At 43.2% G+C, this 23,498-nt stretch overlaps 1 protein-coding gene across 3 annotated transcripts in view; it reads left to right on the top strand.

Moving 5' to 3' along the window:
- TEDC1 (tubulin epsilon and delta complex 1) overlaps positions 1–23,498 on the top strand; it is a 159,574-nt gene that overhangs the window by 51,731 nt on the left and 84,345 nt on the right. For all 3 annotated transcript variants that reach the window (XM_077823925.1, XM_077823924.1, XM_077823923.1), the window contains one exon: positions 38–136. In XM_077823925.1, coding sequence (XP_077680051.1) covers positions 38–136 — 99 coding nt within the window. The remainder of the gene's footprint in view (positions 1–37; positions 137–23,498) is intronic.

Here is a 23,498-nt window from a genome sequence, read left to right as displayed (position 1 = left end):
TTATTTGTATCTGTTTATCTACTTTTGTCTGTTTCAGATTCATTCTTACACTAGTGGCTGTCATATGGACCAGACCATCGGTCATTTCTCTGTCACAGAAACCGATCTCATTAGACAACCAGATAGCTACAAACAGGTAATGCTGTGGTACTAGATCATGTTTTGTATTCTGATGCTCAGAAGTCCTTATACACATACTGGTCTACATTCCACAGAAAATGAGGCTGTTTCTAACATATTTTCATCTTTAACTGGCATGCTGGATTGCCTATTTTTAGATGCTGAGCTTCCAGCATCAAACAGCTCTGGGAATTCCTCTTGTTCTAAGTTATAGGCATTCTGAGATAGTGGAAATAGATCATGGAAGTCTTTTCCCACACAACTGATCGGCTGCCTGTACCTGAACAAATGAGGACAAGACAAGACAAAAATTATAATGAAAATCTGCAGATCATTTTATTAATGAATATGGGACTAGGTAACTACAGGTGGTTTTCTGTCTGTGACTTCCATGTTTCAATGACATTTGTGGGCCCAGGGGAGTCCCGGCTATAATAAATGGGGGCTTTGGTTTTGTTACTCATTGCTGTAACTGGTTCAGAATGACAATTATGTTCTAAGGATAATCTGATATGAAGCTTTTAACACCTTGAATGTCCCTTTCATTCTCCTATCACAAACTTGCATTTGTAGGAAGTCCTGGTGAAGGCTGATGCTCTGTACTGTCAAGGGACCTAAAATTTGTCCTGTCTCTGTTTTCAAAGTCTGTATAATTCTTTCTCTCTCTTTCCTCCTCAAAACAAAGGTTTCAATGTAACTTCAAAAAGCCAGCTGTCTAGTACTTTTGATCAGCTCTGCAATAACAAACTAGTGCACAGTTGCCAGGGCAGAACCATTTCAAATATCAAGTTTTCAAGTGGCTGTTATAAGCAGTGAGCAAAATAATGCTCTATGAAAATTAACAAAAATACCTTTTGTAACACTGTCTGGAGTGGCTCACGACCGTGAGTGCCTACCTCAGGACAGACTGTCCAAAGAAGTGCAGACATCCCAAATTGGTGGCATGTTCTATAATTAGATTTCACTAAGCCAGTAACAAATGTGAACTCCTGGGTCACTGTAACAGTCTTACCATGGAATCATAGACCGTCTGCTTTCACACTCCTGTTTATCTTGCCACCCAGGCAAGCTGGACTATGTGCTAAATGGTCACTTACACTAACAAACACAAATATTCCAGACTACACCCAGTCCCAAGAGACTAGTCACTCACCCAGATGGATTTACATCCTAGATTTCACACCAAAGACGATGCTTATAGCCAATTCTGTAGTAAACTAACTAATGCTTATTATCTAGGAAAAAAAAATGATAGTTTTTAGAGGTTAAAGCAGGTAAAATATATGTACATGTGAGTAAAGGTCTGTAATTGCAAATGGTGGCAGAGATGTAGTAATCTGCTAGTTTCCCAAAAGTCTCTCAGGGCTACCCAGAATAAGTCTCTTGATCTCCATCTTCTTGTTCAGTTATTCTCCCCTGTTAGAATCCAAACAGTCCAGAGATGATGAACTTTTCTTTGTGTCAACAAATTGACAGTTCGGCTACACATATGGGCTCTTTGATAGCAGAGAGAGCAGAATGCATTTTGAGTCTTTGATCTCTGATCATCACATATAATGACCGCCTGCTTTGAAATGCGCAAGATTTGGTATTTTCGTGTTAAAGTTTTTCATTTACATTACACAAGGCTCCTTTCTCTTAGGAAGGGTTATTTAGTTACAGGGGTATATACAATGTTGATATTTCTATTGCATTCTAACAGGATACAGGTAAATGAAAACAATGCATGCAACATCCTATTAGTTTTTATGAAGTTTAAACATCAAATACATTCTCATACATTTAACAATCACTTTGATCAATACTAATACACAAGTGAGTTGGCATGGGCATGAGCTGGCACCTGGTCGGCCAGCATCAAGCCTTTGATTTGCAATATTGTTGGGGTTTTTTAAAGATTATTACTTGAGTTCTGTGTCCTTTAGGCATCTGAGTTTCAAATGCTAATGTAGACAGCAAGCAGCACAAATTAGCCTGTGCATTGCCAAATAGTTTTGGTATGAATATTGTGAAATTTGTTTTTCTCTCAAAGTAATGTGACATTTCTATTATTGTCACCTTAAAAAATAATAGCTTTATGGATCAGCAAAAAGAGGCAGCATATCAGTTTGTCGTATTGTAATGTACCCTGTTGGTAGATGGTATTATAAATAAATTCCTGTTTTGGGTATAATTCAATGGACAGAAATGTAGAGTGGATCAAAGTGTCAATAATTAGCTACTATAGAAGGAACATTGGGCTTGGTTTTACTGATGTCAATAATTCATTTTCATCAGAGATTTCCTGTGAGAGAACTTGCTCTGACCTATAATAAAACAAGAGATTTCATCCCGAGAGACAAAATGTGATAGAATACAGATAGCTATGATGTTAAAAAGTGTAAAAGTCGTGTAACGTTCACTTGTTTAAAATGACCATTTCTTGTTTTTTTGTCATAGTTTTATATATGGACTTTAGCAACCGTTATTCTTATGTCTTCTTGAATTTCTGTGCAGGTTTCATAGGAGGATAATTTTCCATTTGTAATAGAATCTTTGCCACTTTCTCACTAGTCAGGGATTAAGTCATATTCCAGTTTAGTTAATTGTGTTCTGTTTACACAAATGTCTCCTGCAATTTAAACTGTATGTGATATTGTTTTATCACTTCCCATGTCAGTGGTTGGATAGAGTTTGTGTGATCTGTTCGATTCTGTGTTCAGTCCTGAGATGGCAGTACTTCAGTGGTCGGTGAAGTTATTCCTCTGTCTTTGGGATTGAAAAGTATTTTATAAATGTCAAATGCTTGGATTTTAGGGGATGACAGTGTGTCCTCACCAGTTACCAGGGGATTTACACACACAATTCCTGTTGGCAGCTGGAAGAGAGTGTAAATACCCTCTGCATCAAGAGACTGCTTTGACTTTCTCTGGCATGTAAATTATTGGGTTAGTTGATTGTGCATATGCCTTGGCAGCCATTGCTGAGAGCAGCAGATGGGGTTAAGAGTACGTCTGTATCCCCCCTCTCACTGTATGGTGCATAGGCAGAGATTCCAGCACTCAACCCTGCTCCTCTCCTTCCTCATGAAGGGCAAGGGCACTGGGGCCTGATTGCTGTTGCCAGCCCATGGTGATAGGTGCCAAGCCTTTCACCAAAGAAATGCCAGAACTTTGCCTAGTGATGAAGACAGCCTACGTCTTCCCTTGCCTGTGTGTCATCTGTTGAACTCAGAAGCTGATTGGATCAGGGAGTTTATCTTGTTGTCTGTAAAGCTCCTGGCATGCTTCTGGCACAATCTAAGGCTCTAAGCAATAAATAGCAATAAGAGTCTTGGGTGTCTTTTTAGGTTTTTGGTTGCTGTTCACTGTCTTGTGACGTCCCAGGTTTGATTCAGGGTTCTGGCCTCTAGCACTGTGGGCCATGATGGTCTTAGAGTGCTGTGGGTCTTCCAAGTACCATGTGCCCAAGTACCACAGCCTATGTAGCATAAGGCAGAGGGGCGAGAAGGGTGCCTCTCATTTTCCGCTAGCAGCATTGTCTCTGAAGGAGTGGTTGTGTTAATTTCCTGCCTATAAGGACACTGGCCATGATGTGGGATAAACATGATATTCCTTCATACCTGGAAAGACAATGTAAGCCCATTCTTATAACATGTCTAAAAGTAATATGTCTTAGTTCTACATTACATTGTCCCCATCTCTGGTGATTTACTTTGTGCTATTAAAATATATGTTGTCCTTCAGACCTGTTCAATTAACATTCTCATCACAAGTATGACCACACAGAGATCAATGAACTTTAAGGAAAAGCAGCCCATTTACTGCCACCCACCCACCCACCCACCCACCCACACACACACACACACACACACACTCACACACTCACACACTCACACACTCACACACTCACACACACTCTCTCTCTCTCTCTCTCTCTCTCTCTCTCTCTCTCTCTCTCTCTCTCTCTCTCTCTCTCTGTGTGTGTGTGTTTTATGTGTAGAACTCAATCTTGTTTTGTTCTGCTTTGAAAGATTAAAAGCTGCAAGCAGAACTGAGGTCACTGGTAAAATGCTGGTGGCACTAGAGAGATCAGTGTAATTGTTAAAGTAATAAGTAAAGCAGTCACCTTTAAATGCCAGTAAATCAATCTACTGTGTGCAAGATCAAACACAGCAAATAAGTAATGGCAAGGAACTGCCAAATGAACCTTAACAGAAACTCATTAACACTTAGATGTGAATAGCTTATCATTTGGTTTCAGAATTTTATGAAAATATTTATACTCGTCACATGTTGACCAAAACATTTCTCTATTTTAAATGGATTTTCCCTAAAGCATGTCTGCATGTGAAGTTAGTACAGAATAAGCTAGGGTGTGGATTTAAAGAGCAGTAGTTATTTAACATTGACTCCTTTGGTGGATTCTCATTCTGCGTTGAGGGCTTGTCTACACTGGCTTACTAAATTGGTGTCACTGGAGTCAGTAGCAGCATGCTCTCCTGTCAACTTCAGTACTCCACCTCCCCGAAAGGTGGAAGCTAAGTTGGTGGGAGAGCATCTCCCACTGACATAGTGCAGTGTAGACCTAAGTTAGGTTGATGTAAGCTATGTTGCTTGAGGGGCGGGGGGGGGATTTTTTCACACCCCTGAATGACAAAACTTACATTCATACAATCATAGAATATCAGGGTTGGAAGGGACCTCAGGAGGTCATCTAGTCCAACCCCCTGCTCAAAGCAGGACCAATCCCCAACTAAATCATCCCAGCCAGGGCTTTTGGGCCTTAAAAACCTCCAAGGATGGAGATTCCACCACCTCCCTAGGTAACCTATTTCAGGGCTTCACCACCCTCCGAGGGAAATAGCTTTTTCTAGTATCCAACCTAGACCTCCCCCACTGCAACTTGAGACCATTGCTTCTTGTTCTGTCATCTGCCACCACTGAGAACAGCCTAGCTCCATCCTCTTTGGAACCCCCCTTCAGGTAGTTGAAGGCTGCTATCAAATCCCCCCTCACTCTTCTCTTCTTTTGCAGACTAAATAAGCCCAGTTCCCACAGCCTCTCCTCATAAGTCATGTGCCCCAGCCCCCTAATAATTTTCGTTACCCTCTGCTGGACTCTCTCCAATTTATCCACATCCTTTCTGTAGTGGGGGTCCCAAAACTGGATGCAGTACTCCAGATGTGGCCTCATCTGTGCGAAATAGAGGGGAATAATCACTTCCCTTGATCTGCTAGCAGTGCTCCTATTAATGCAGCCCAATGTGCTGTTAAGCCTTCTTGGCAACAAGGGCACACTGTTGACTCATATCCAGCTTCTCGTCCACTGTAATCCCCAGGTCCTTTTCTGTAGAACTGCCACTTAACTAGTCGGTCCCTAGCCTGTAGCAGTGCATGGGATTCTTCTGTCCTAAGTGCAGGACTCTGCACTTGTCCTTGTTGAACCTCATCAGATTGCTTTTGGCCCAATCCTCTAATTTGTCTAGGTCACTCTGGACCCTATCCCTTCCCTCCAGCATATCTACCTCTCCCCGCAGCTTAGTGTCATCCACGAACTTGCTGAGGATGCAATCTATCCCATCATCCAGATCATTAATAAAGGTGTTGAACAAAACCGGCCCCAGGACCAAGCCCTGGGGCACTCTGCTTGATACCGACTGCCAGCTAGACATTGAGCCCTTGATCACTACCCTTTGAGCCCAACGATCTAGCCAGCTTTCTATCCATCTAATAGTCCATTCATCCAATCCATGCTTTTTTTAATTTGCTGGCAAGAATATTGTGGCAAGAAGACTGTATCAAAAGTTTTGCTATAGTAAAGATATATCGCGTCCACTGCTTTCCTCCTATCCACAGAGCCAGTTATCTCATCATCGAAAGCAATCAGGTTGATCAGGCATGACTTGCCCTTGGTGAATCCATGTTGACTGTTCCTGATCACCTTCCTCTCCTCCAAGTGTTTTTAAAATGTTTTTTTTGAGGATCTGCTCCATGATTTTTCCAGGGACTGAGGTGAGGTTGACCATTCTGTAGTTCCCCAAATTCTCCTTCTTCCCTTTTTTAAAGATAAGGCCACAAGCTGACTACTAGGCCAGCAGCCTTTCCTGCTACAAGTAGCTATTTCACTTCAGATCTGGACCTGACCTTATTCTGTATTACTTTCCTATGTAAAGAAGCCCTTAATTTAAGGAACCTCTGATGTAAAGTGTTTAACTTCCAGATCTTGGTGGCAAATAAATGAACCTATCTGATTTCATGTTGGTTGTACACATAAACAAATCTGTGCCCATGAACAATCCATTGTCATGGCATGAATGCACGTTTTTCTTTGTAGGAAGAACTCTAAGAAGTTGAGTTTTTTTTTTTTAAATAGTGCAGTGGAGTACATACAAAAATCGACTCTCATAGGGTGTGATTTTAGGGAGGGCTCAGCTCTCCCAATTCTTGTTAAGTCAATCCTTACAGATCACTCACATGTTATATTAAGCAGCACATGTGCATTGTGCATAGGGTCTATGTCAGTCAGGTAGGATTTCGTAATTTCTCATCAAAACTGGCAAGTTAAAAGGGATTGTATAATAAACAAGTTTTAGGATAGGTCTATTCTGGTTCCTAGATCTCCTGACAACTTCCGTTGAAAAAAGCAGATTGGTTGTTTACAGCAGTTTTTTTTTTCCTGTGAATGATTTATCTGTGGATTGATTTCTTGCAATGGGGTAAAGACCTTCTGTTTCAGTTGGACAAGCTACTGGACCATCTCAGCAGGTCTTTTCACAATCATGAGCGGTCCATTCATCTGGACATAATAAACAACATTTTCCAACAGTGCGGATTTCCCCAAGTCGACTTGTTCACCACAGGGAGCAACTGGAAGTGCCTGCAATTCTGCTCCTTCCTGAGCCACAGCCCAGGCGCTTTCTCAGATGCGTCCCTCCTTCCATGGAGGGATCATCTCCTCTACGCTTTCCCTTCTATCCTACTCATCCACAGGGTCCTCCTCAAGATCCAGAGTGACAGGGCCTCAGTCATCCTGGTGGTGCCAGCATTGGTAAATCATGTTGCTGGAACTGTCGGTGGAGATGCCGTTAATTCCAGATCTCATCACTCAATATCGTGGACGACTCCAGCAGCCCAATCTCGAATCTCTTCGCCTCGTGGCTTGGAAGCTGCGTGGCTGAATCTGACTGAATTGCATATTCAGACCGTGTTAGAGAAGTTCTTCTTGGTAGTAGAAAACCTTCAACCAGGGCTACCTACTCAGCCAAGTGGAAGCAATTCTCGATTTGGTGTTTGCAGAGCTGTATCCCTCTGACTAAGTCTTAAATTCCATTTATCTTGAACTACCTGCTTAAGCTGAAACAGCAGGGTCTGTCACAATCATCGATAAAGGTTCACTTGGCTGCCATCTTAGCGTTTCACCCAGGAGAGGCTGACCTCTCCATCTTTGCTAACCTGATGGTGTCAGGGTTCCCTCCCCACTCTGAACTCTGGGGTACAGATGTGGGGACCTGCATGAAAGACCCCCTAAGTTTATTTTTACCAGCTTAGGTTAAAAACTTCCCCAAGGCCCAAATCCTTTCCTTGTCCTTGGACGGTATTGCTACCACCACCAAGTGATTTAGACAAAAATTCAGGAAAAGGGTCACTTGGAGTCCCTTGTTCCCCAAAATATTCCCCCAAGCTCTTTCACCCCCTTTCCTGGGGAGGCTTGAGAATAATGTGAGTATCGACCAGACCCTTTGTCCCTAGGACACTGAAAATCAAACAGGTACTTAAAGGAAGAACTTTATTTAAAGAAAAAAGTAAAAGAATCACACCTGCAAAATCAGGATGGAAGGTGACTTTACAGGGTAATAAAAAGATTTAAACACAGAGGATTCCCCCCTAGGCTCAGCTTCAAAGTTACAAAAAAACAGGAATAAAACTCCCTCTTAGCATAGGGAAAATTCACACGCTAAAACAAAAGATAACCTAATGCATTTCCTCGCCTTTACTTACAATTTCTATAATTTTAGATATGTTTTCAGGAGATGTTTTAGCTGCTTGGTCTCTCTTTCCGTCCAGAGAGGGAACAACCAAAGAGAGCACAAACAAAACCTCTTCCGCCCCCCTGCCTCCTCCCCCCCCCCCCCCGATTTGAAACTATCTTCTTTCCTTATGGATCCTTTTGGTCAGGTGCCAACCAGGTTATTTGAGCTTCTTAACCCCTTACAGGTAAAGTGATTCTGTACCTCTGGCCAGGAGGGATTTTATGTTATCGCATACATAAAGGTTGTTACCCTTCCCTTTATATTTATGACAGATGGTGCAGCATTTGCTTAAAGGACTAGACAGATTATACCCTCAGATCCGGCTGCCAACCCCGGCCTGGGACCTTAATCTGGTGCTCAAGGCTGATGGGGCCTCCATTCGAGGCCTTAATGACGTGCTCACTGCTCTGTCTATCATATAAAGTTGCTTTCCCGGTCATAACTTCAACCAGAAGGGTGTTTGAGCTAAAGGCCCTCACATCTGACCTTCCTTATATCATCTTTTACAAGGACAAGTGCAGCTCCGATCACACCCAGTGTTCCTCCCAAAGGTGGTCTCCAACTTCAACGCCAACCAAGACACATTTCTCCCAGTCTTTTTCCCACAGCCTCATGCCAACAGCCAGGAGCTTGTCCTTGTCTGCTCCCTGGATGTTCAGCGGGCTTTGGCCTTTTAAATTGAGCGAACAAACAAACCTGTTCTGCAAGTCGAACTAGCTGTTTGTTGCGGTGCCAGACAGGATGAAGGGTCTCCCGGTGTCCTCCCAGAGAATATCCTCTTGGATCACATCCTGTATCCGGGTATGCTACGACCTAGCCAAGGTTCCTGCCCCTGCTCTGACAGTGCATTCCACCAGAGCTCAGGTGTCTTCAGCAGCCTTGCTGGCCCAGGTCCTGAACCAGGAAATCTACAGAGTGGCAACATGGTCCTCAGTGAAGTGAACACATTCACTTCCCATTATGCTATCACCCAGCATACCAGGGATGAAGCAGCATTCGGCGGAGCTGTGCTTCAGTCAGCGATTCCATGAACTCCAACCCTACCTCCTAGGTAAGGCTTGGGAGTCACCTAATTGGAATAGATATGAGCAAGCACTTGAAGAAAAAACCGTTACCTACCTTCTCGTAACTGTTGTTCTTTGAGATGTGTTGCTCGTATCCATTCCATACCCACCTGCCTTGCCCTCTGTCGGAGTAAACAAGCAAGAAGGAACTGGAGAGATGGCGGGTTGGCAGGGCCCTATCTGCAGTGCCATGAAGGCGTGACTTCAGGGGGCTCCACTGCCTACCTGACTGGTTCTGCTAGGGAAAAACCTTCTGGTGATTTGTGCACGCACACACCTAATTGGAATGGACATGAGCCACACATCTCGAAGAACAACAGTTACAAGAAGGTAGGTAACCGTTTCTTCACTCCTCCATTGCCACTATTGATTTCACAGTTTTATCACTTCATGTATTACAGAGTTATCATACTCGATCCATAGTTCATGTTGTAACTTGCCTTCTACTTTAAGGCTCCTTGGACAACTTTCCCCGTTCCCACCTCAAATTCCTTAAACATTAGCACAAATTCTCCTGTTGGTGGCCTTCTGCCAAAGGAAAATTATGGGGAAATTTTTAGATTAATTGGGCAAGGTGTTAGATGTGAAAGTTTAAAAAACACGATTTTTTCCCGTTTTTGTTAGAATGTTTTTTGGAACATCATATTTTCAGAAGTGGCTTGGCGTGTGACTCCACTTTGTTTCATTCCTTTGCTCTCAATAAGATCAGCTGTCTTGGAATGTTTTTTAGAAATTTTGTTGATTTTTTTTTTTTTGTTTGCTACAGTTTTTTTTCTGTGAGGATGGAGGCGCTAGTCTGGTTTCTGCTGAAATCAGTGGGAGCTTTACCATTTGACTTTATTAGGCAGTAGATCAGATGCTGTGTAAGCTCTTCATGGACTTGGTAAGGTTAGCACTTTGACTGAGGGACTCGTACAAATCAGCACCCTCTGAATGTGATGTTAAAGTTTGTAGCCAAAGCAGCTAAGCTTCAGAGCTGATAGACTCCTTTCTGCAGCGTTATTCTCCTACTTTTTACCAAACTCTTTCTAGTCGCAGCTTTTCTGACCTAATGTTTCTAAGAGAGTATAACTGTTTTGCTTAACTTTATTTTCCCTGTTAAATAAGTTCTTTAAAGACTTAATCAGAAAAATCGTATAGTTATTGACCTTTAATGAATTTCAGGGCTCACTAGTAAAGTATATATTGCACCCATGGACACATGGTTTCAAAAGGTCAGCGTGACAGCTCTTTAGAATTTGCATAATTATGTTCACCACAGCTTTCTGAACAAAAATAGCAAATGCTTGCCCTTTTGAAATATTCTGCTTCTGCTCTCTACCTGGCTTCTATTAAATAGTTGCTCCATTAAGGTAGCTCTTCAGTGATTATTCCCCTCTATTCGGCACTGGTGAGGCCACATCTGGAGCATTGCATCCAGTTTTGGGCCCCCCCCACTACAGAAAGGATGTGGACAAATTGGAGAGAGTCCAGCGAAGGGCAACGAAAATGATCAGGGGGCTGGGGCACATGACTTATGAGGAGAGGCTGAGGGAACTGGTCTTGTTTAGTCTGCAGAAGAGAAGAGTGAGGTGGGATTTGATAGCAGCCTTCAACTACCTGAAAGGGGGTTCCAAAGAGGATGGATCTCGGCTGTTCTCAGTGATAGTAGATGACAGAACAAGAAGCAATGGTCTCAAGTTGCATTGGAGGAGGTCTAGGATGGATATTAGGAAACGCTATTTCACTCGGAGGGTGGTGAAGCCCTGGAATGGGTTACCTAGGTAGGTGGTGGAATCTCCATCCTTAGAGGTTTTTAAGGTCAGGCTTGACAAAGTCTTGGCTGGGATGATTTAGTTGGAGTTGTTCCTGCTTTGAGCAGGGGGTTGAACTAGATGACCTCCTGAGGTCTCTTCCAACCCTAATCTTCTATGATTTTAAGTACATAGGAAACTGATACTGTCTGAGTAAGACGATTGGGGACTAGCATCTGCAGTGGTGGGAAACTGGGACTGGAAGTGGGTTAGGGCAATAGGAATGGGGAAACTGAGAGCCAGGAGGAGGTCATGGCGGGGGGCAGGAGGGGAAGAGACAGATCTGACAAAAATTTGGGGTTTGAGAGAAGAACTTGGACTAGCTGGGTAAAGAGGCAGGGGCCAGGAGCCAGGATGAGGTTGGGGGACTGAGATTGGATGAAGAGCCAGCAGGGTCGCTGGGTCTGTCTGGGCAAAGAGACTCTGTGTGTGTGCAGTTAGAGATTGGGAGTATGGCAGGAGATTAGGAGTTAGTGAGCCTGGGGGGAGGGGTGGAGAGGAAGGGAGGGACAGGGACTGGGATGAGAAGTCTGAGAGGTTGGGACTGGGACTGGGTAATCTAAGATAATGGTGCTGGGGTAAGGAGCCAGGAATGGGGAAGCGATAGAACTGGGTCAAGGATAGGTTGGAGTAGACCACGAGGCAAAAGGAGTCAAGTTTAGCAGGAAATGGGCAGAAGACTACAGCCTGGAATGTAACCGAGGATTCCTTAGTCTCACCATTCCTCTGGTGTCAGCAAATACCCATGAAACCTACTAGCAAAATCTCTCATCTGCCTTTAGGGCTGGTCTGCATAGAGGATAACTGTGGGGTATGTAAGAGTTAAGTAAAGACCTGGGGAACTGCTAGCATGGTAATAGGGAGTGAGGCACAGACATGCACTGTTTCTTCACTTGATAAAGTGCCATCCCTCTCCCTTCCCTTCTGCTTGTTAAGGATAGATAAGCGGTGCAGCTGCATGAGAAATATGGTTGTTTAAAGAATACCCTTTGTGTAAAGAAGTGTTATCTCCCCCCACTTCCTTTCCCAGCTACATAAACGAGCTCGGGGTCATGGCCCCTTCCTCCCTTCCCTGCAAACTGCTGATTAAGGGAACTTGTGGCTGCAGTTACTGCCAAGAAATGTATCTTCAAAGTTTGGAAATGGGGGGTCCCTATGCGCTGCCACCCTCCCCCCACCTCCAGGATTGTCAGGATTGGCCAGCCATCCAGGGGTGGGTGGAAGCTTCCCTGGCATCCAAATACCCCCAGGATAAGAAAAACTCTGTTTTGTTGCAGGCTCTGTGTGAGGGTGTGTCAGGTTTATGGGAGGAGGTTACCAGTCTTAAAAGCAAAATGGAAACCTTGCAGCAAATTGCTGAGGAATAGCTCATGATAAGTCATCAGTGTGCTGGCAGTCAAAATGGCTGAAATTGTGTGGATGATTTTAATCGTCTTAAGTCAGAGAACCTGACTGTGAAGGGTCAAATAGATGCCTTAAAGCAAAATTCTTGTTCCCCATTTATCCACCCCCCTAGCCCCTCCTGCTTATAAAGACCCGAATTTACCCCCGTCTCTCACACTTTTGGTTTTCTGAAGTTTTAATGGATGGTACTTTGCACACTTAGTGAAAAGTTTGTTTGGACAAAGCATGACAGAAGTCCGCTGCATTCCATTGAAATTTTTAAAGTAAAAGGTCCATAGGTGACCATGGAAACAAATATTTTTCTGCCTTTTAAAATAACTCCAAGGTAAAGGAAGCACAGGGTGAGGCAGCTGTGTGTTGCAGGGTGGCTATGTCGTTAGAGGCAAAATGTACCACCTTAAAAAAATTACTTTAAATTGCTTACTTTTGCATTTAAGTGAAGAGTTACAAATAACTTTTGTAAAAATTAATACTACAAAATTTGGAGGGAAGTAAATGGTTGGGAGTTATGGAAATGTTAAATGTTAACAGTTCTAAAAATGTTAGAGTAACAGTTTAATGTCATTAAAAAAAGTTTGTGGTTTAAGAATAAAACAGTTATGTAAATGTAAATATATGTGCAACTTGGTACTGTCACATTGGGTGAAATCCTGGTAGTTAAACAAATTATACATGGGGGTCAGGTGGCTACTACCACCACTATGACAGGTTTCAGAGTAGCAGCCGTGTTAGTCTGTATCCGCAAAAAGAAAAGGAGTATACATTAGATACATGCATCCGATGAAGTGAGCTGTAGCTCACAAAAGCTTATCCTCAGATAAATTTGTTAGTCTCTAAGGTGCCACAAGTACTCCTTTTCTTTTTACCACCGCTATGTTTTTGTCCCCAGGAGCCTTTACAGCTATTCTGAAGGAAAATGGGCCCTTTTCCCACAGAAATGGTTTCTAAATATAATTTTAAACAAAATCGCTAAAGAAATATAAGGTGTTTCCACTGAAACTTGACTGCCTCCAATTGTACAAGATGGGTCAGCCTGCTCATTCTCTAACAATAACAATTTACTACTGCTATCAGTTACTCCATTAGCTCAAGTGGCAGAGGTCTGTGCATTGGATCTAAAGATTCTAATCCTGCTGCTGGCCCATGTGTGTCAACACGATGCCCCATGATGAAATTGCCTGTGCAACCTTAATTCAGTTGCCTTATGCATATGTATTATGCTAGTCTTTAACTACAAGATTACCTGCTATTTTTTCCCCAAAGGACCCCTGTCTCTCTCTAAGTATGAAAGGGGAGCCAATTCTATGAATTTGCTGAGGTGCTGGTTAGATTTTAAAACTGAACTCTGACAAACTAGATTTCCCAGTTTGAAATGTGCTGTAACCAAAACAGGGATAGAATTTAATTAGGATAACCCCTTTTTATTGATTGCAGTGAGCATTAGTTTACTAATTATAATGTGAGGTTCTTTTCAGGTCAGCTTGTATCTTGGACAGTGTTTCTCAAATAAGTTTGATCAGTTCACCAAGAATCACATAAATATACAATATACAGTTCATCAATCAAATGTAACTACTGTACAACATATATTCTAGGCCAGGGGTTCTCAAACTTCTTTACTGGTGACCCCTTTCACAAAGCAAGCCTCTGAGTGCGACCCCGCCTTATAAATTAAAAACACTTTTTTATATATTTAACACCATTATAAATGGTGGAGGCAAAGTGGAGCTGGGGTGGAGGTTGACAGCCCGCGGTCCCCCCCAATGTAATAACCTTGCGACCCCCTGAGGGGTCCCGACCCCCAGTTTGAGAACCCCTGTTTATACCGCATAAACAAATCCAAACTTGTAGGCAGTTATCATAAACAATAGTGCGGTCAATCAGTTATACCAGAGAACAATATACATCCTCAAGAGTTTTTTGCATTAATTGAAAATAATCTATCAGTTCTTTAGTATCAAATACGTTTGTCAGCCTTCCAGTCATTCTCCAAGGAGTAAGGATGCACTTTGTCTTAAGGCACTTTTGTGAATATGATCCTAGTTATTTCTAGTGTTTGGTTTGAAAGAGACCAGTTTAAAATATAAAAATCAATTGCCTAAAGTTATATTTTGAGGTATTTGTTAAGCTGTAACAGGGTGGTGGGCAAAGGGTTGCAGATTCCCTCGTTAGTGGAACCAATTAGAATGGGCTGGAGATAACCTGGCCCTAACTGGGGAGGCAGACACAGCTGCTACCTAATGAGCCTGGGGCTGCATAAAAGCCTCAGGGGAAGAAAGCCAGGGAAGAGCAGGAGAAAAGGAAAAAGGCAGGGAATGGAAGCAGGGAGGTAGCTCTCCCCTCCCTCCTGCCTGCAGATGGTGAAGAGCTACTTGTACATGTTGAAATGGTGGTGGGAACAAGCCTGAGAATAAAGTGCACCAGTGGTTACTACCCAGGGTCTCAGAGTTACTTTGTGAACCTAGCAGAGGCAAAAGCTGAGGGGGCCCTGCCACACTCTGCTACATAGGCCAATGTACTTGGACTTATAAACATGCATATAGTATTAGTAAAAATCCAAAATACCATTCCTTCAGGTCTTGCCAGAAAGAGCATAGACTCACCAAGGAACTTTCAGTTATTTTAAAGAACAAAAAGAGAAATACATTTTCTGAAATGAAACCTCACTACTTCTTCTCAGGCCAGAGATAGGGGAGAGTCTATCCATAGCACTTCTGGTTTTGCAGCTTCTTTGATGGATTCAGCAACTCCACTTAGTCCTGTAACCCTGGAGGAGGAAAGAAGCCTCCTAGGTCAACAAAGTCTGGGGTCCCACACAGTGACCTCAGGTTTTATGCTATTTTTCAGGGTTAGTTGGAGGATGGCAATCCTTTTATTTCCTATTGGACACTGGTTAACAGCTCTTAGATTTCAGCTTTCTGTTTCTCTGCTGCCTCTGTTGATATAAGTAGATGGTGTCGGCATTTAGAAAATTTCTTTGATGTTTCTATCAATTGGAAGGTTTTTATGTTTCATTCATTTCATGGATTGTAATTCTGTATTTTCTTGTATTGCCTAGGCTGTTAATTGGAGTCCCTCATCTTTAAGCAATTTCTTTTAACAATTCAAAATTGTACCCTGGTTAAGGGCTTATATCTTTCAGTATCCCCCTTTCCTTGTGCTGTGCTGTTCATGTCACTTCAGTAGTGCAACAATAATTTAGAAAGTAAAATAAAAATCTTTTATAAGTAATTCCTCTAAATTTAGTAGTCCTAGTCCATACATTCTTTGACTTCACATCCTTAGGGTTTACAATGGAACAAGAGAGATCCACACATAGAGAGATGGTTTATCTGATTCAAAAGGCAGATAAATGTACAGCTTCTAATTCTGGGTGAAAGACATTGAAGGAACAATATGGTATTTGATTAATAAGACAGACAAATGCACACTTTATAAGTTGGGGTGAAAAGGTGTCTTGGATTTATTTGGGGAATCAAAGAAATTGGTCCCTTGACACAGCAAGCTGTTCATAACCGCTTTAAACTCTTGGTTCACTCACAGTATGGAATGGTCCACTTTGCATAGGTCAGCAGCATGTTTCTCTGCTTGGCAACATTTGAGATTCTTTTTAGCTAGACAGGGAGGGAGAGAAAACTTTCATCTTTATATAAATTATGAGAGATTCTTGCCTGGGCACTTAACAGTAGTCTTATTTTTAGACATCTCAATTTCTATTCTTGGAGGAGTAGAACCTCAAACCTTAGCTTATTTGTGGTCTCTTAGACAACTTGTCTCACATTACATTTTTTTTATTGACTTTATTTCTAGGTGGAGATCAGAGCTAGAAGGACCCTATTTTGGGATAAACAAAGGTGTTGTGTAGCTTTTCCGATTTTTGAGGGCTGGGAGGAATTGATAGTTATTATCCATATATTCCAGGATATTTGTCTTCTATACCTCCCACATCATTTAGTGCACAGAGATGGACATGCCCTGGGAATGAATCAGGGTTGTGAAGTAAAACAGACTGTTGTCTGTAGGACTTCTGCCTCATTTGTTGTGGAATTTAGAAGGTGTGGGGGTTAACTGGGTTGAGGGGAGCTAACAGAAGTGTAATAACCATGCGTGTAGTCTTTGTGCTGTTGTCAGTTACACTTTGCTCTAAATGCTTTGCACCTTTCAGGAATAAATAAATGATGCTTTATTACTGAAGAAGCTGTTTTGGTATCACTGCAAACATCTACAGTCACCTGAGAAAAAAGGCTTACAGGAGCTAATATCACTGGACCTGCTGGAGGAGTCATGGTTGATCTCTGCAGGGGTACAGGACTGAGACCTGGCTCCTGTGGGGGAGTACGCGCTGAGACCCTGAGAAGGGACAGGAATGCAGTTAGCCTGGTAACCAAGACAATCACTAATTGTGTGTTCCTCGTTTTCTGGGTGCCCAATTTGAGGAGGTCATAGAATCATAGAAGATTAGGGTTGGAAGAGACCTCAAGAGGTCATCCAGTCCAACCCCCTGCTCAAAGCAGGACCAACACCAACTAAATCATCCCAGCCAAGGCTTTGTCAAGCTGGGCCTTAAAAACCTCTAAGGATGGAGATTCCACCACCTCCCTGGGTAACACATTCCAGTGCTTCACCACCCCCCTACTGAAATAGTGTTTCCTAATATCCATCCTAGACCTCCTCCAATGCAACTTGAGACCATTGCTTCTTGTTCTGTCATCTGCCACCACTGAGAACAGCCTAGCTCCATCCTCTTTGGAACCCCCCTTCAGGTAGTTGAAGGCTGCTATCAAATCCCGCCTCACTCTTCTCTTCTGCAGACTAAACAAGACCAGTTCCCTCAGCCTCTACTTGTAAGTCATGTGCCCCAACCACCTGATCATTTTCGTTGCCCTCCGCTGGACTCTCTCCAATTTGTCCACATCCTTTCTGTAGTGGGGGGGCTGAAAACTGGATGCAGTACTCCAGATGTGGCCTCACCAGTGCCAAATAGAGGGGGAATAATCACTTCCCTTGATCTGCTGGCAACACTCCTACTAATGCAGCCCAATATGCCGTTAGCCTTCTTGGCAACAAGGGCACACTGTTGACTCATATCCAGCTTCTCATCCACAGTAATCCCCAGGTCCTTTTCTGCAGAACTGCTGCTTTGGCTGTTGGTCCCCAGCCTGTAGCAGTGCATGGGATTCTTCCGTCCTAAGTGCAGGAGTCTGCACTTGTCCTTGTTGAACCTCATCAGATTTCTTTTGGCCCAAACCTCTAATTTGTCTAGGTCACTCTGGACCCTATCCCTTCCCTCCAGCATATCTACCTCTCCCCGCAGCTTAGTGTCATCTGCGAACTTGCTGAGGGTGCAATCTATCCCATCATCCAGATCATTAATAAAGATGTTGAACAAAACCGGCCCCAGGACCGACCCCTTGGGCACTCCGCTTGATAGCAGCTGCCAACTAGACATTGAGCCCTTAATCACTACCCGTTGAGCCTGACGATCTAGCCAGCTTTCTATCCACTTTGTAGTCCATTCATCCAATCCATACTTTTTTAACTTGCTGGCAAGAATACTGTGGGAAACCTTATCAAAAGCTTTGCTAAAGTCAAGATATATCACGTCCACTGCTTTTCCTGTATTCACAGAGCCAGTTTTCTCATCATAGAAGGCAGTCGACTTGGTCAGGCATCACTTGCCCGTGGAGAATCCATGTTGGCTGTTCCTGATCATCTTCCTCTCCTCCAAGTGCTTTTAAAATGGTTTTTTTGAGGATCTGCTTCATGATTTTTCCAGGGACTGAGGTGAGGCTGACTGGTCTGTAGTTCCCCAGGTTCTCTTTCTTTCCTTTTTAAAATATGGGCACTATATTTGCCTTTTTCCAATTGTCCAGGACCTCCCCTGATCGCCACAAGTTTTCAAAGATAATGGCCACTGGCTCTGCAATCACATCAGCCAATTTCCTCAGCACCCTCAGATGCATTAGATCTGGACCATGGACTTGTGCATGTCCAGCTTTTCTAAATAGCCCTTAACCTGTACTTTTACCACTGAGGGCTGCTCGCCTCCTCCCCATACTGTGTTGCCCAGGACAGCAGTGTGGGAGCTGACATTGTCTGTGAAGACCGAGGCAAAAAAAGGCATTGAGTACTTCAGTTTTTTCCACATCATCCGTTATTAGGTTGCTCCTCCATTCATTAAGGGTCCCACGGTTTCCCTGACCTTTTCCTTGTTGCTAACATACCTGTATAAACCCTTCTTGTTACCCTTCACATCCCTTGTTAGCTGCAACTCCAATTGGGTTTTGGCCTTCCTGATTACACCCCTGCATGCTTGAGCAATATCTTTATACTCCTCCCTAGTCATCTGACCAAGTTTCCACTTCTTGTAAGCTTCCTTTTTGTGTTTAAACTCATCAAAGATTTCACTTTTAAGCCAAGCTGGTCGCTTGCCATATTTGCTATTCTTTCTGCACATTGGGATGGTTTGTTCCTGTGCCCTCAATAAGGCTTCTTTAAAATACAACCAGCTTTCCTGTGCTCCTTTTCCCCCTCATATTAGCCTCCCAGAGGATCCTGCCTATCAGTTCCCTGAGGGAGTCAAAGTCTGTTTTTCTTAAGTCCAGGGTCCGTATTTTGCTGCTCTCCTTTCTTCCTTTTGTGAGGATCCTGAACTCAATCATGTCATGGTCACTGCTGCCCAGGTTGCCACCCAGTTCGTCTTCCCCTACCAATTCTTCCCTGTTTGTAAGTAGCAGGTTAAGAGGAGAATTGCTGCTGGTTGGTTCTTCCAGTAGTTGCACCAGGAAGTTGTCCCCAACACTCTACCTCGTCTACCTCATCCTCCTGGGCTGGTGGTCTATAACACACGCCCACCACAACATCACCCTTGTTGATCTTGCTTCTATACTTTAACCTAAAGACTCCCAACAGGCTTTTCTCCAGTTTCATACTGGAGCTTTGAGCAGTCATACAGCTCTCTTACATACAGTGCAACTCCTCCACCTTTCCTCCTATACCTGTTCTTCCTGAACAGTTTATACCCATCCATGACGGTGCTCCAGTCATGTAAACTACCCCATCAAGTCTTTGTTATTCCAATCAAATCATAGGTCTGATTTGGAGAATTGCTGAGCGCTCACAGCTGCAACTGAAGTTGATGGGAAGCAATGCTAAGTATTCTTAAAAATCAGTTCCTAGGTGTCCCAAGTTTAGTGGAATTTTTTATCTTAATTTCTCAGTGACTCAAATCCCCATCTGTAAAATAAGGATAATACCTCACCTCACAAGGGTGTTGTGAAGGTGAACTAACTTGTTTGTGAAGCACTCAGATGCTATGTTGAGACCCATAGAAAAGCTTGAGGAAATTAATGATCCTGTCTTCTGATCAGGGGTTGAATAGTGTGCAGTAAATAAAGGCCTGAGGGCGCACACTGAACAGTGAGGAGAAAACATAATTTTGAATACCTGCTCATTAAGTGAGCCCCATGCAGCCTGTGCAGTTAATGAAGCAGGGATCCTATGTAAAAAGCAGTATGTGATCATATAATTAAATACACTATTATGATGCAAATGCATGAGCAACCTTAACTGTGGCATTTCCTAACTTTTGAGTGCTTGTTATGGCCACCTTCTTTTACCATATTTGTTTGTGTAATAAAAAATTCACTACCATCACTGCTGGAAAATGTCAGTCGATGCCAGTTTTCTCTCATTTAAATTGCTTTTAACTTGTGCTATCGGTAGATACTGTAAGCATTTACATTGGATGGAGCCATGCAGTTATGGAGGGTGGGAACAGAGCATGCAGTAGGTCTAAATAAGGTAATATATCACTGTTGCAAATGAGAATAGATTTTATAACTAGTCACAAACTTAGGCACCAATAGTTGTCTCTCTTGAGGAGATAGTGTTATGAGAAGGGTAAAATACCATGTATATACATGTCACAAATTATTTTAGTAGGTGTGAGAATAACACAGCCACAGTTTCAGGGTTAATTGCAACTCTGAACCTCCCCCTCCCCCGTCTTTCTAGAGAGCACCCACTTAAGATTTCAGGCTCCCAAACCATTGTCCCGCCACACTAGACGTTTAGGCTTGCAGTCCTGCTGCCCCTCACTGCGATTTCCCAGCAGGTCTGACCGGGGACCAGCAGTTGTGGGTAACCTTTCTCTATAACAGCATACACAAGTTTTGCCAACCAGCCTTCACGAAGTAACCTGCATTTATTTGTAGGACAAAAGCATGATAGAGAAAATATATAAAGAACAATAAACAAACCTACACACATACTAAAAGCCTACCAGAGGTCAGCTCCACCCTAGGGCTCTGGTAGGTATCAGTCTTTCAAACCCCTGAACTGGGTTTGCTTTCTTGGTTATGAGTTCATGTTGGGGTTCAGATCAAGAACCAGAAACACCTTGGGACAGTCCAGCCATTTCTTTATAGTTTGGGTGTTTGATCTTTGGCCTCTTGTAATGGGTAATCACCGGTCAATGGCTATCTTCTCAGGGCAAAGCTTTAAAAGGCTAGGTTTTTGCATAACCAGTGTTGTGGAACTTGAATTAACCCCAGGAAACCCACCTAATCCTTATTGTCACAAAAGTCCATGCCTGTCTGGGATGTTTCAGTATAGACGTTTGAACACCTTACACATCCCAGGTCTCTCATCTGTCAGAAACACCAGCAATAAGCTATGAACTATAAAGATTCATTTCAAAATTTTCAGTACAGAGTATCAGAACTTTGACTTCCTGTGTGTGTTTATGTGCCATGCAAATCAATGGCCTTTTCTATGCAGGAGGTTGGACAAGATGACAATAATAATCCTTTATGGCCTTAAAATCTATGAAGGATTCAATTAAAATGTAGGATGGCCAATAAGGAAGATAGGAAAAAATCTAAGAGACATGCAGAGGATCACATGACATCAATGTAATATGTATACCATAAGCAAGGGAAAAAACTCTGCCTGAATGTGATAAATTAAACGTGGTTATAAAGAAAAGGTGAAATATAAACACAGTGTATTAAGTTACCCATTGGGCCTTAAAACCTAAACATTGTTTGTGGCCTGGAGGCTGAAATAGGAAAAACTCAAGGAAACTGAATGACGCATACCACTAGGGTTTGATGGTAGCTGCTTTAATAAGAAAAACTGGAAGCTTTAGGTCAGATTGAATTTAAAGGTGTGTTATAATGTTCTGAATGTCTCAAATCACCTGGGTCAGAAAGACATTCTCAGTTCATCAAGCAGACACAGCTGTCTTATGTTCATTGCTTCTCTGGGTCCTGAAGTCCAGCCTTGCCACGGAGTGCTGCCCTCTAGTGGTTTCAGTGCCCTTTGCTGCTGATGGTGCCCTGCTGCAGTCAACCTGTAGGACAGTGGTCCCCAACCTTTTTACCTCGTGCCCCACTTTACCCCTGTCTGCCCCCCCTGGAGCCATGGCCGGGAGCTGGGCTGTGGCTTCAGGAGAGGGGGACGCAGATGGGGTAAGGGGGCTGGGGACGCAGCTGGAGGTGGGTGAGGGCCCCAAATGTGGAGCCGGCAGTGCGGGGCCAGGAGTGGAGCAGATAGAATGCTGGGGCATTGCACTCCATGAGAGCTAGTGACCTGTGAGGGGTCAGGGTTGTAGGACTGATGAGCTACATTGGGAAGGCTACTCTTCCCATGGTTATTTGGGACATTCAGCTCATCATACTAAAACATTTTGCTCTTACTGGTTTGTCCACCTGGGTCACCTTTAAAAAGTGACTCTAAAAACAAGAACATTTTCTCTCATTTGATTTCAGATAGGCTTTCTGAGATAAAGCACCAGCTGCCTCATGTGTGGTGAGTTGAAGGTTATGGAGCTAGGAGAAAACTGTTCCCTGTTTTTGTTCTGTCAGCTTACATGGCAAAATCTTCCTTACGGATGTTACTGAAGCAATGATAGATACGTATGGCATGGGATAACTGAGTTGACACATTTTATCTCCCAAAGAGAAGGAGAGTGATTCTTCATTGAGGAAACAATTAAAAATAAAAACAAATAACCTTTCGTAGTTCATGGTGTTTCTCCTCCTCACACTTCAGCACAAGAAGGAGAAACACTTCCTCTGCAGTAGATGTCAGAAAGCAATGAATGTGTCTGACATTGACTGCTCCAGCCCCACTCTTAGAGTGTGGTGAGAACAATGGATTTTGTCTCTGGGTATTGGTAGTTAAACAATTCCCTATTCAGAAGGTGGCAGGCAGATTGCTATACTATTTTCTTTCAAATTCCATACGCTATTATTTTCAGCATTTCCAGAGATTTATTACATAATGCATGGATTGCCATGGTAATTACTGAAACCTGTGGGAAACAGTGTCAAACATTCATTAAAGAAGAGGAGGCCCAAGGAGGTATGATTGATGTGTGTAAAAATTATGAAGGGTTGCAGTGAGTAACTGGCATCAGAACCAGAGTATGCAAACTCCTAGTGTCTCTAGCAGTGGCTAGTCTCTGATGCTTCTGAGGGAGGTGATACTCCTGTCCAGCTGGGCAGTACTGATCCCATGGTGATTGTGCCTTGAAATATGAGTCAGTTCTTCAAGTAGTGCCCCTATTGCTGCTCCGCATCAGGATATGCGTGTGGCTGTGCATGCTTGATGGGAGATTTTTTGTCAGCAGGGTCTGCGCCTGTGTCCGAGACACTCTCGTGCTACAAGGGTATATGGGGGGGGGGGGAGGTGGACCCGCTGTGACTCCAGTTCCTTCTCAATTGCCTGCAGTTTGAGATGGAACATCACATTGTCTGTTAGCAGAGACATGTGGCTCTCTACACCTTGATTTCTTATACGTTTTTTTTTCATTTTAGATTTTCTTATTGTATTTTCTTTGCTATTATTAGCACAAGTTCACGCTTTCAGGGAGTTCTCCTGCCCTCTTTCCTTGTCTTCCCATTTTGGGCTCTCAGGGTTTTTTTCCTGGCCCTTGTCATGGAAGTAGTTCTGATTACCATGGCAAGGATATCCTTGGAGTCCTGCACCAATCCCTTGTGCTCCACCACAAGAGCCTACTGGAACCTGTGGGTTCCGTATGGCGACTCTTGCTACAAGGTGTCATCTCAAAAGAGGTCACATCAGGAACATCAGCTGATGC

This window comes from Eretmochelys imbricata, chromosome 8 (genome assembly GCF_965152235.1).
Source record: "Eretmochelys imbricata isolate rEreImb1 chromosome 8, rEreImb1.hap1, whole genome shotgun sequence".
NCBI classification, from domain to species: Eukaryota; Metazoa; Chordata; order Testudines; family Cheloniidae; genus Eretmochelys; species Eretmochelys imbricata.
This window is presented reverse-complemented; position numbering and strand designations above follow the sequence as displayed.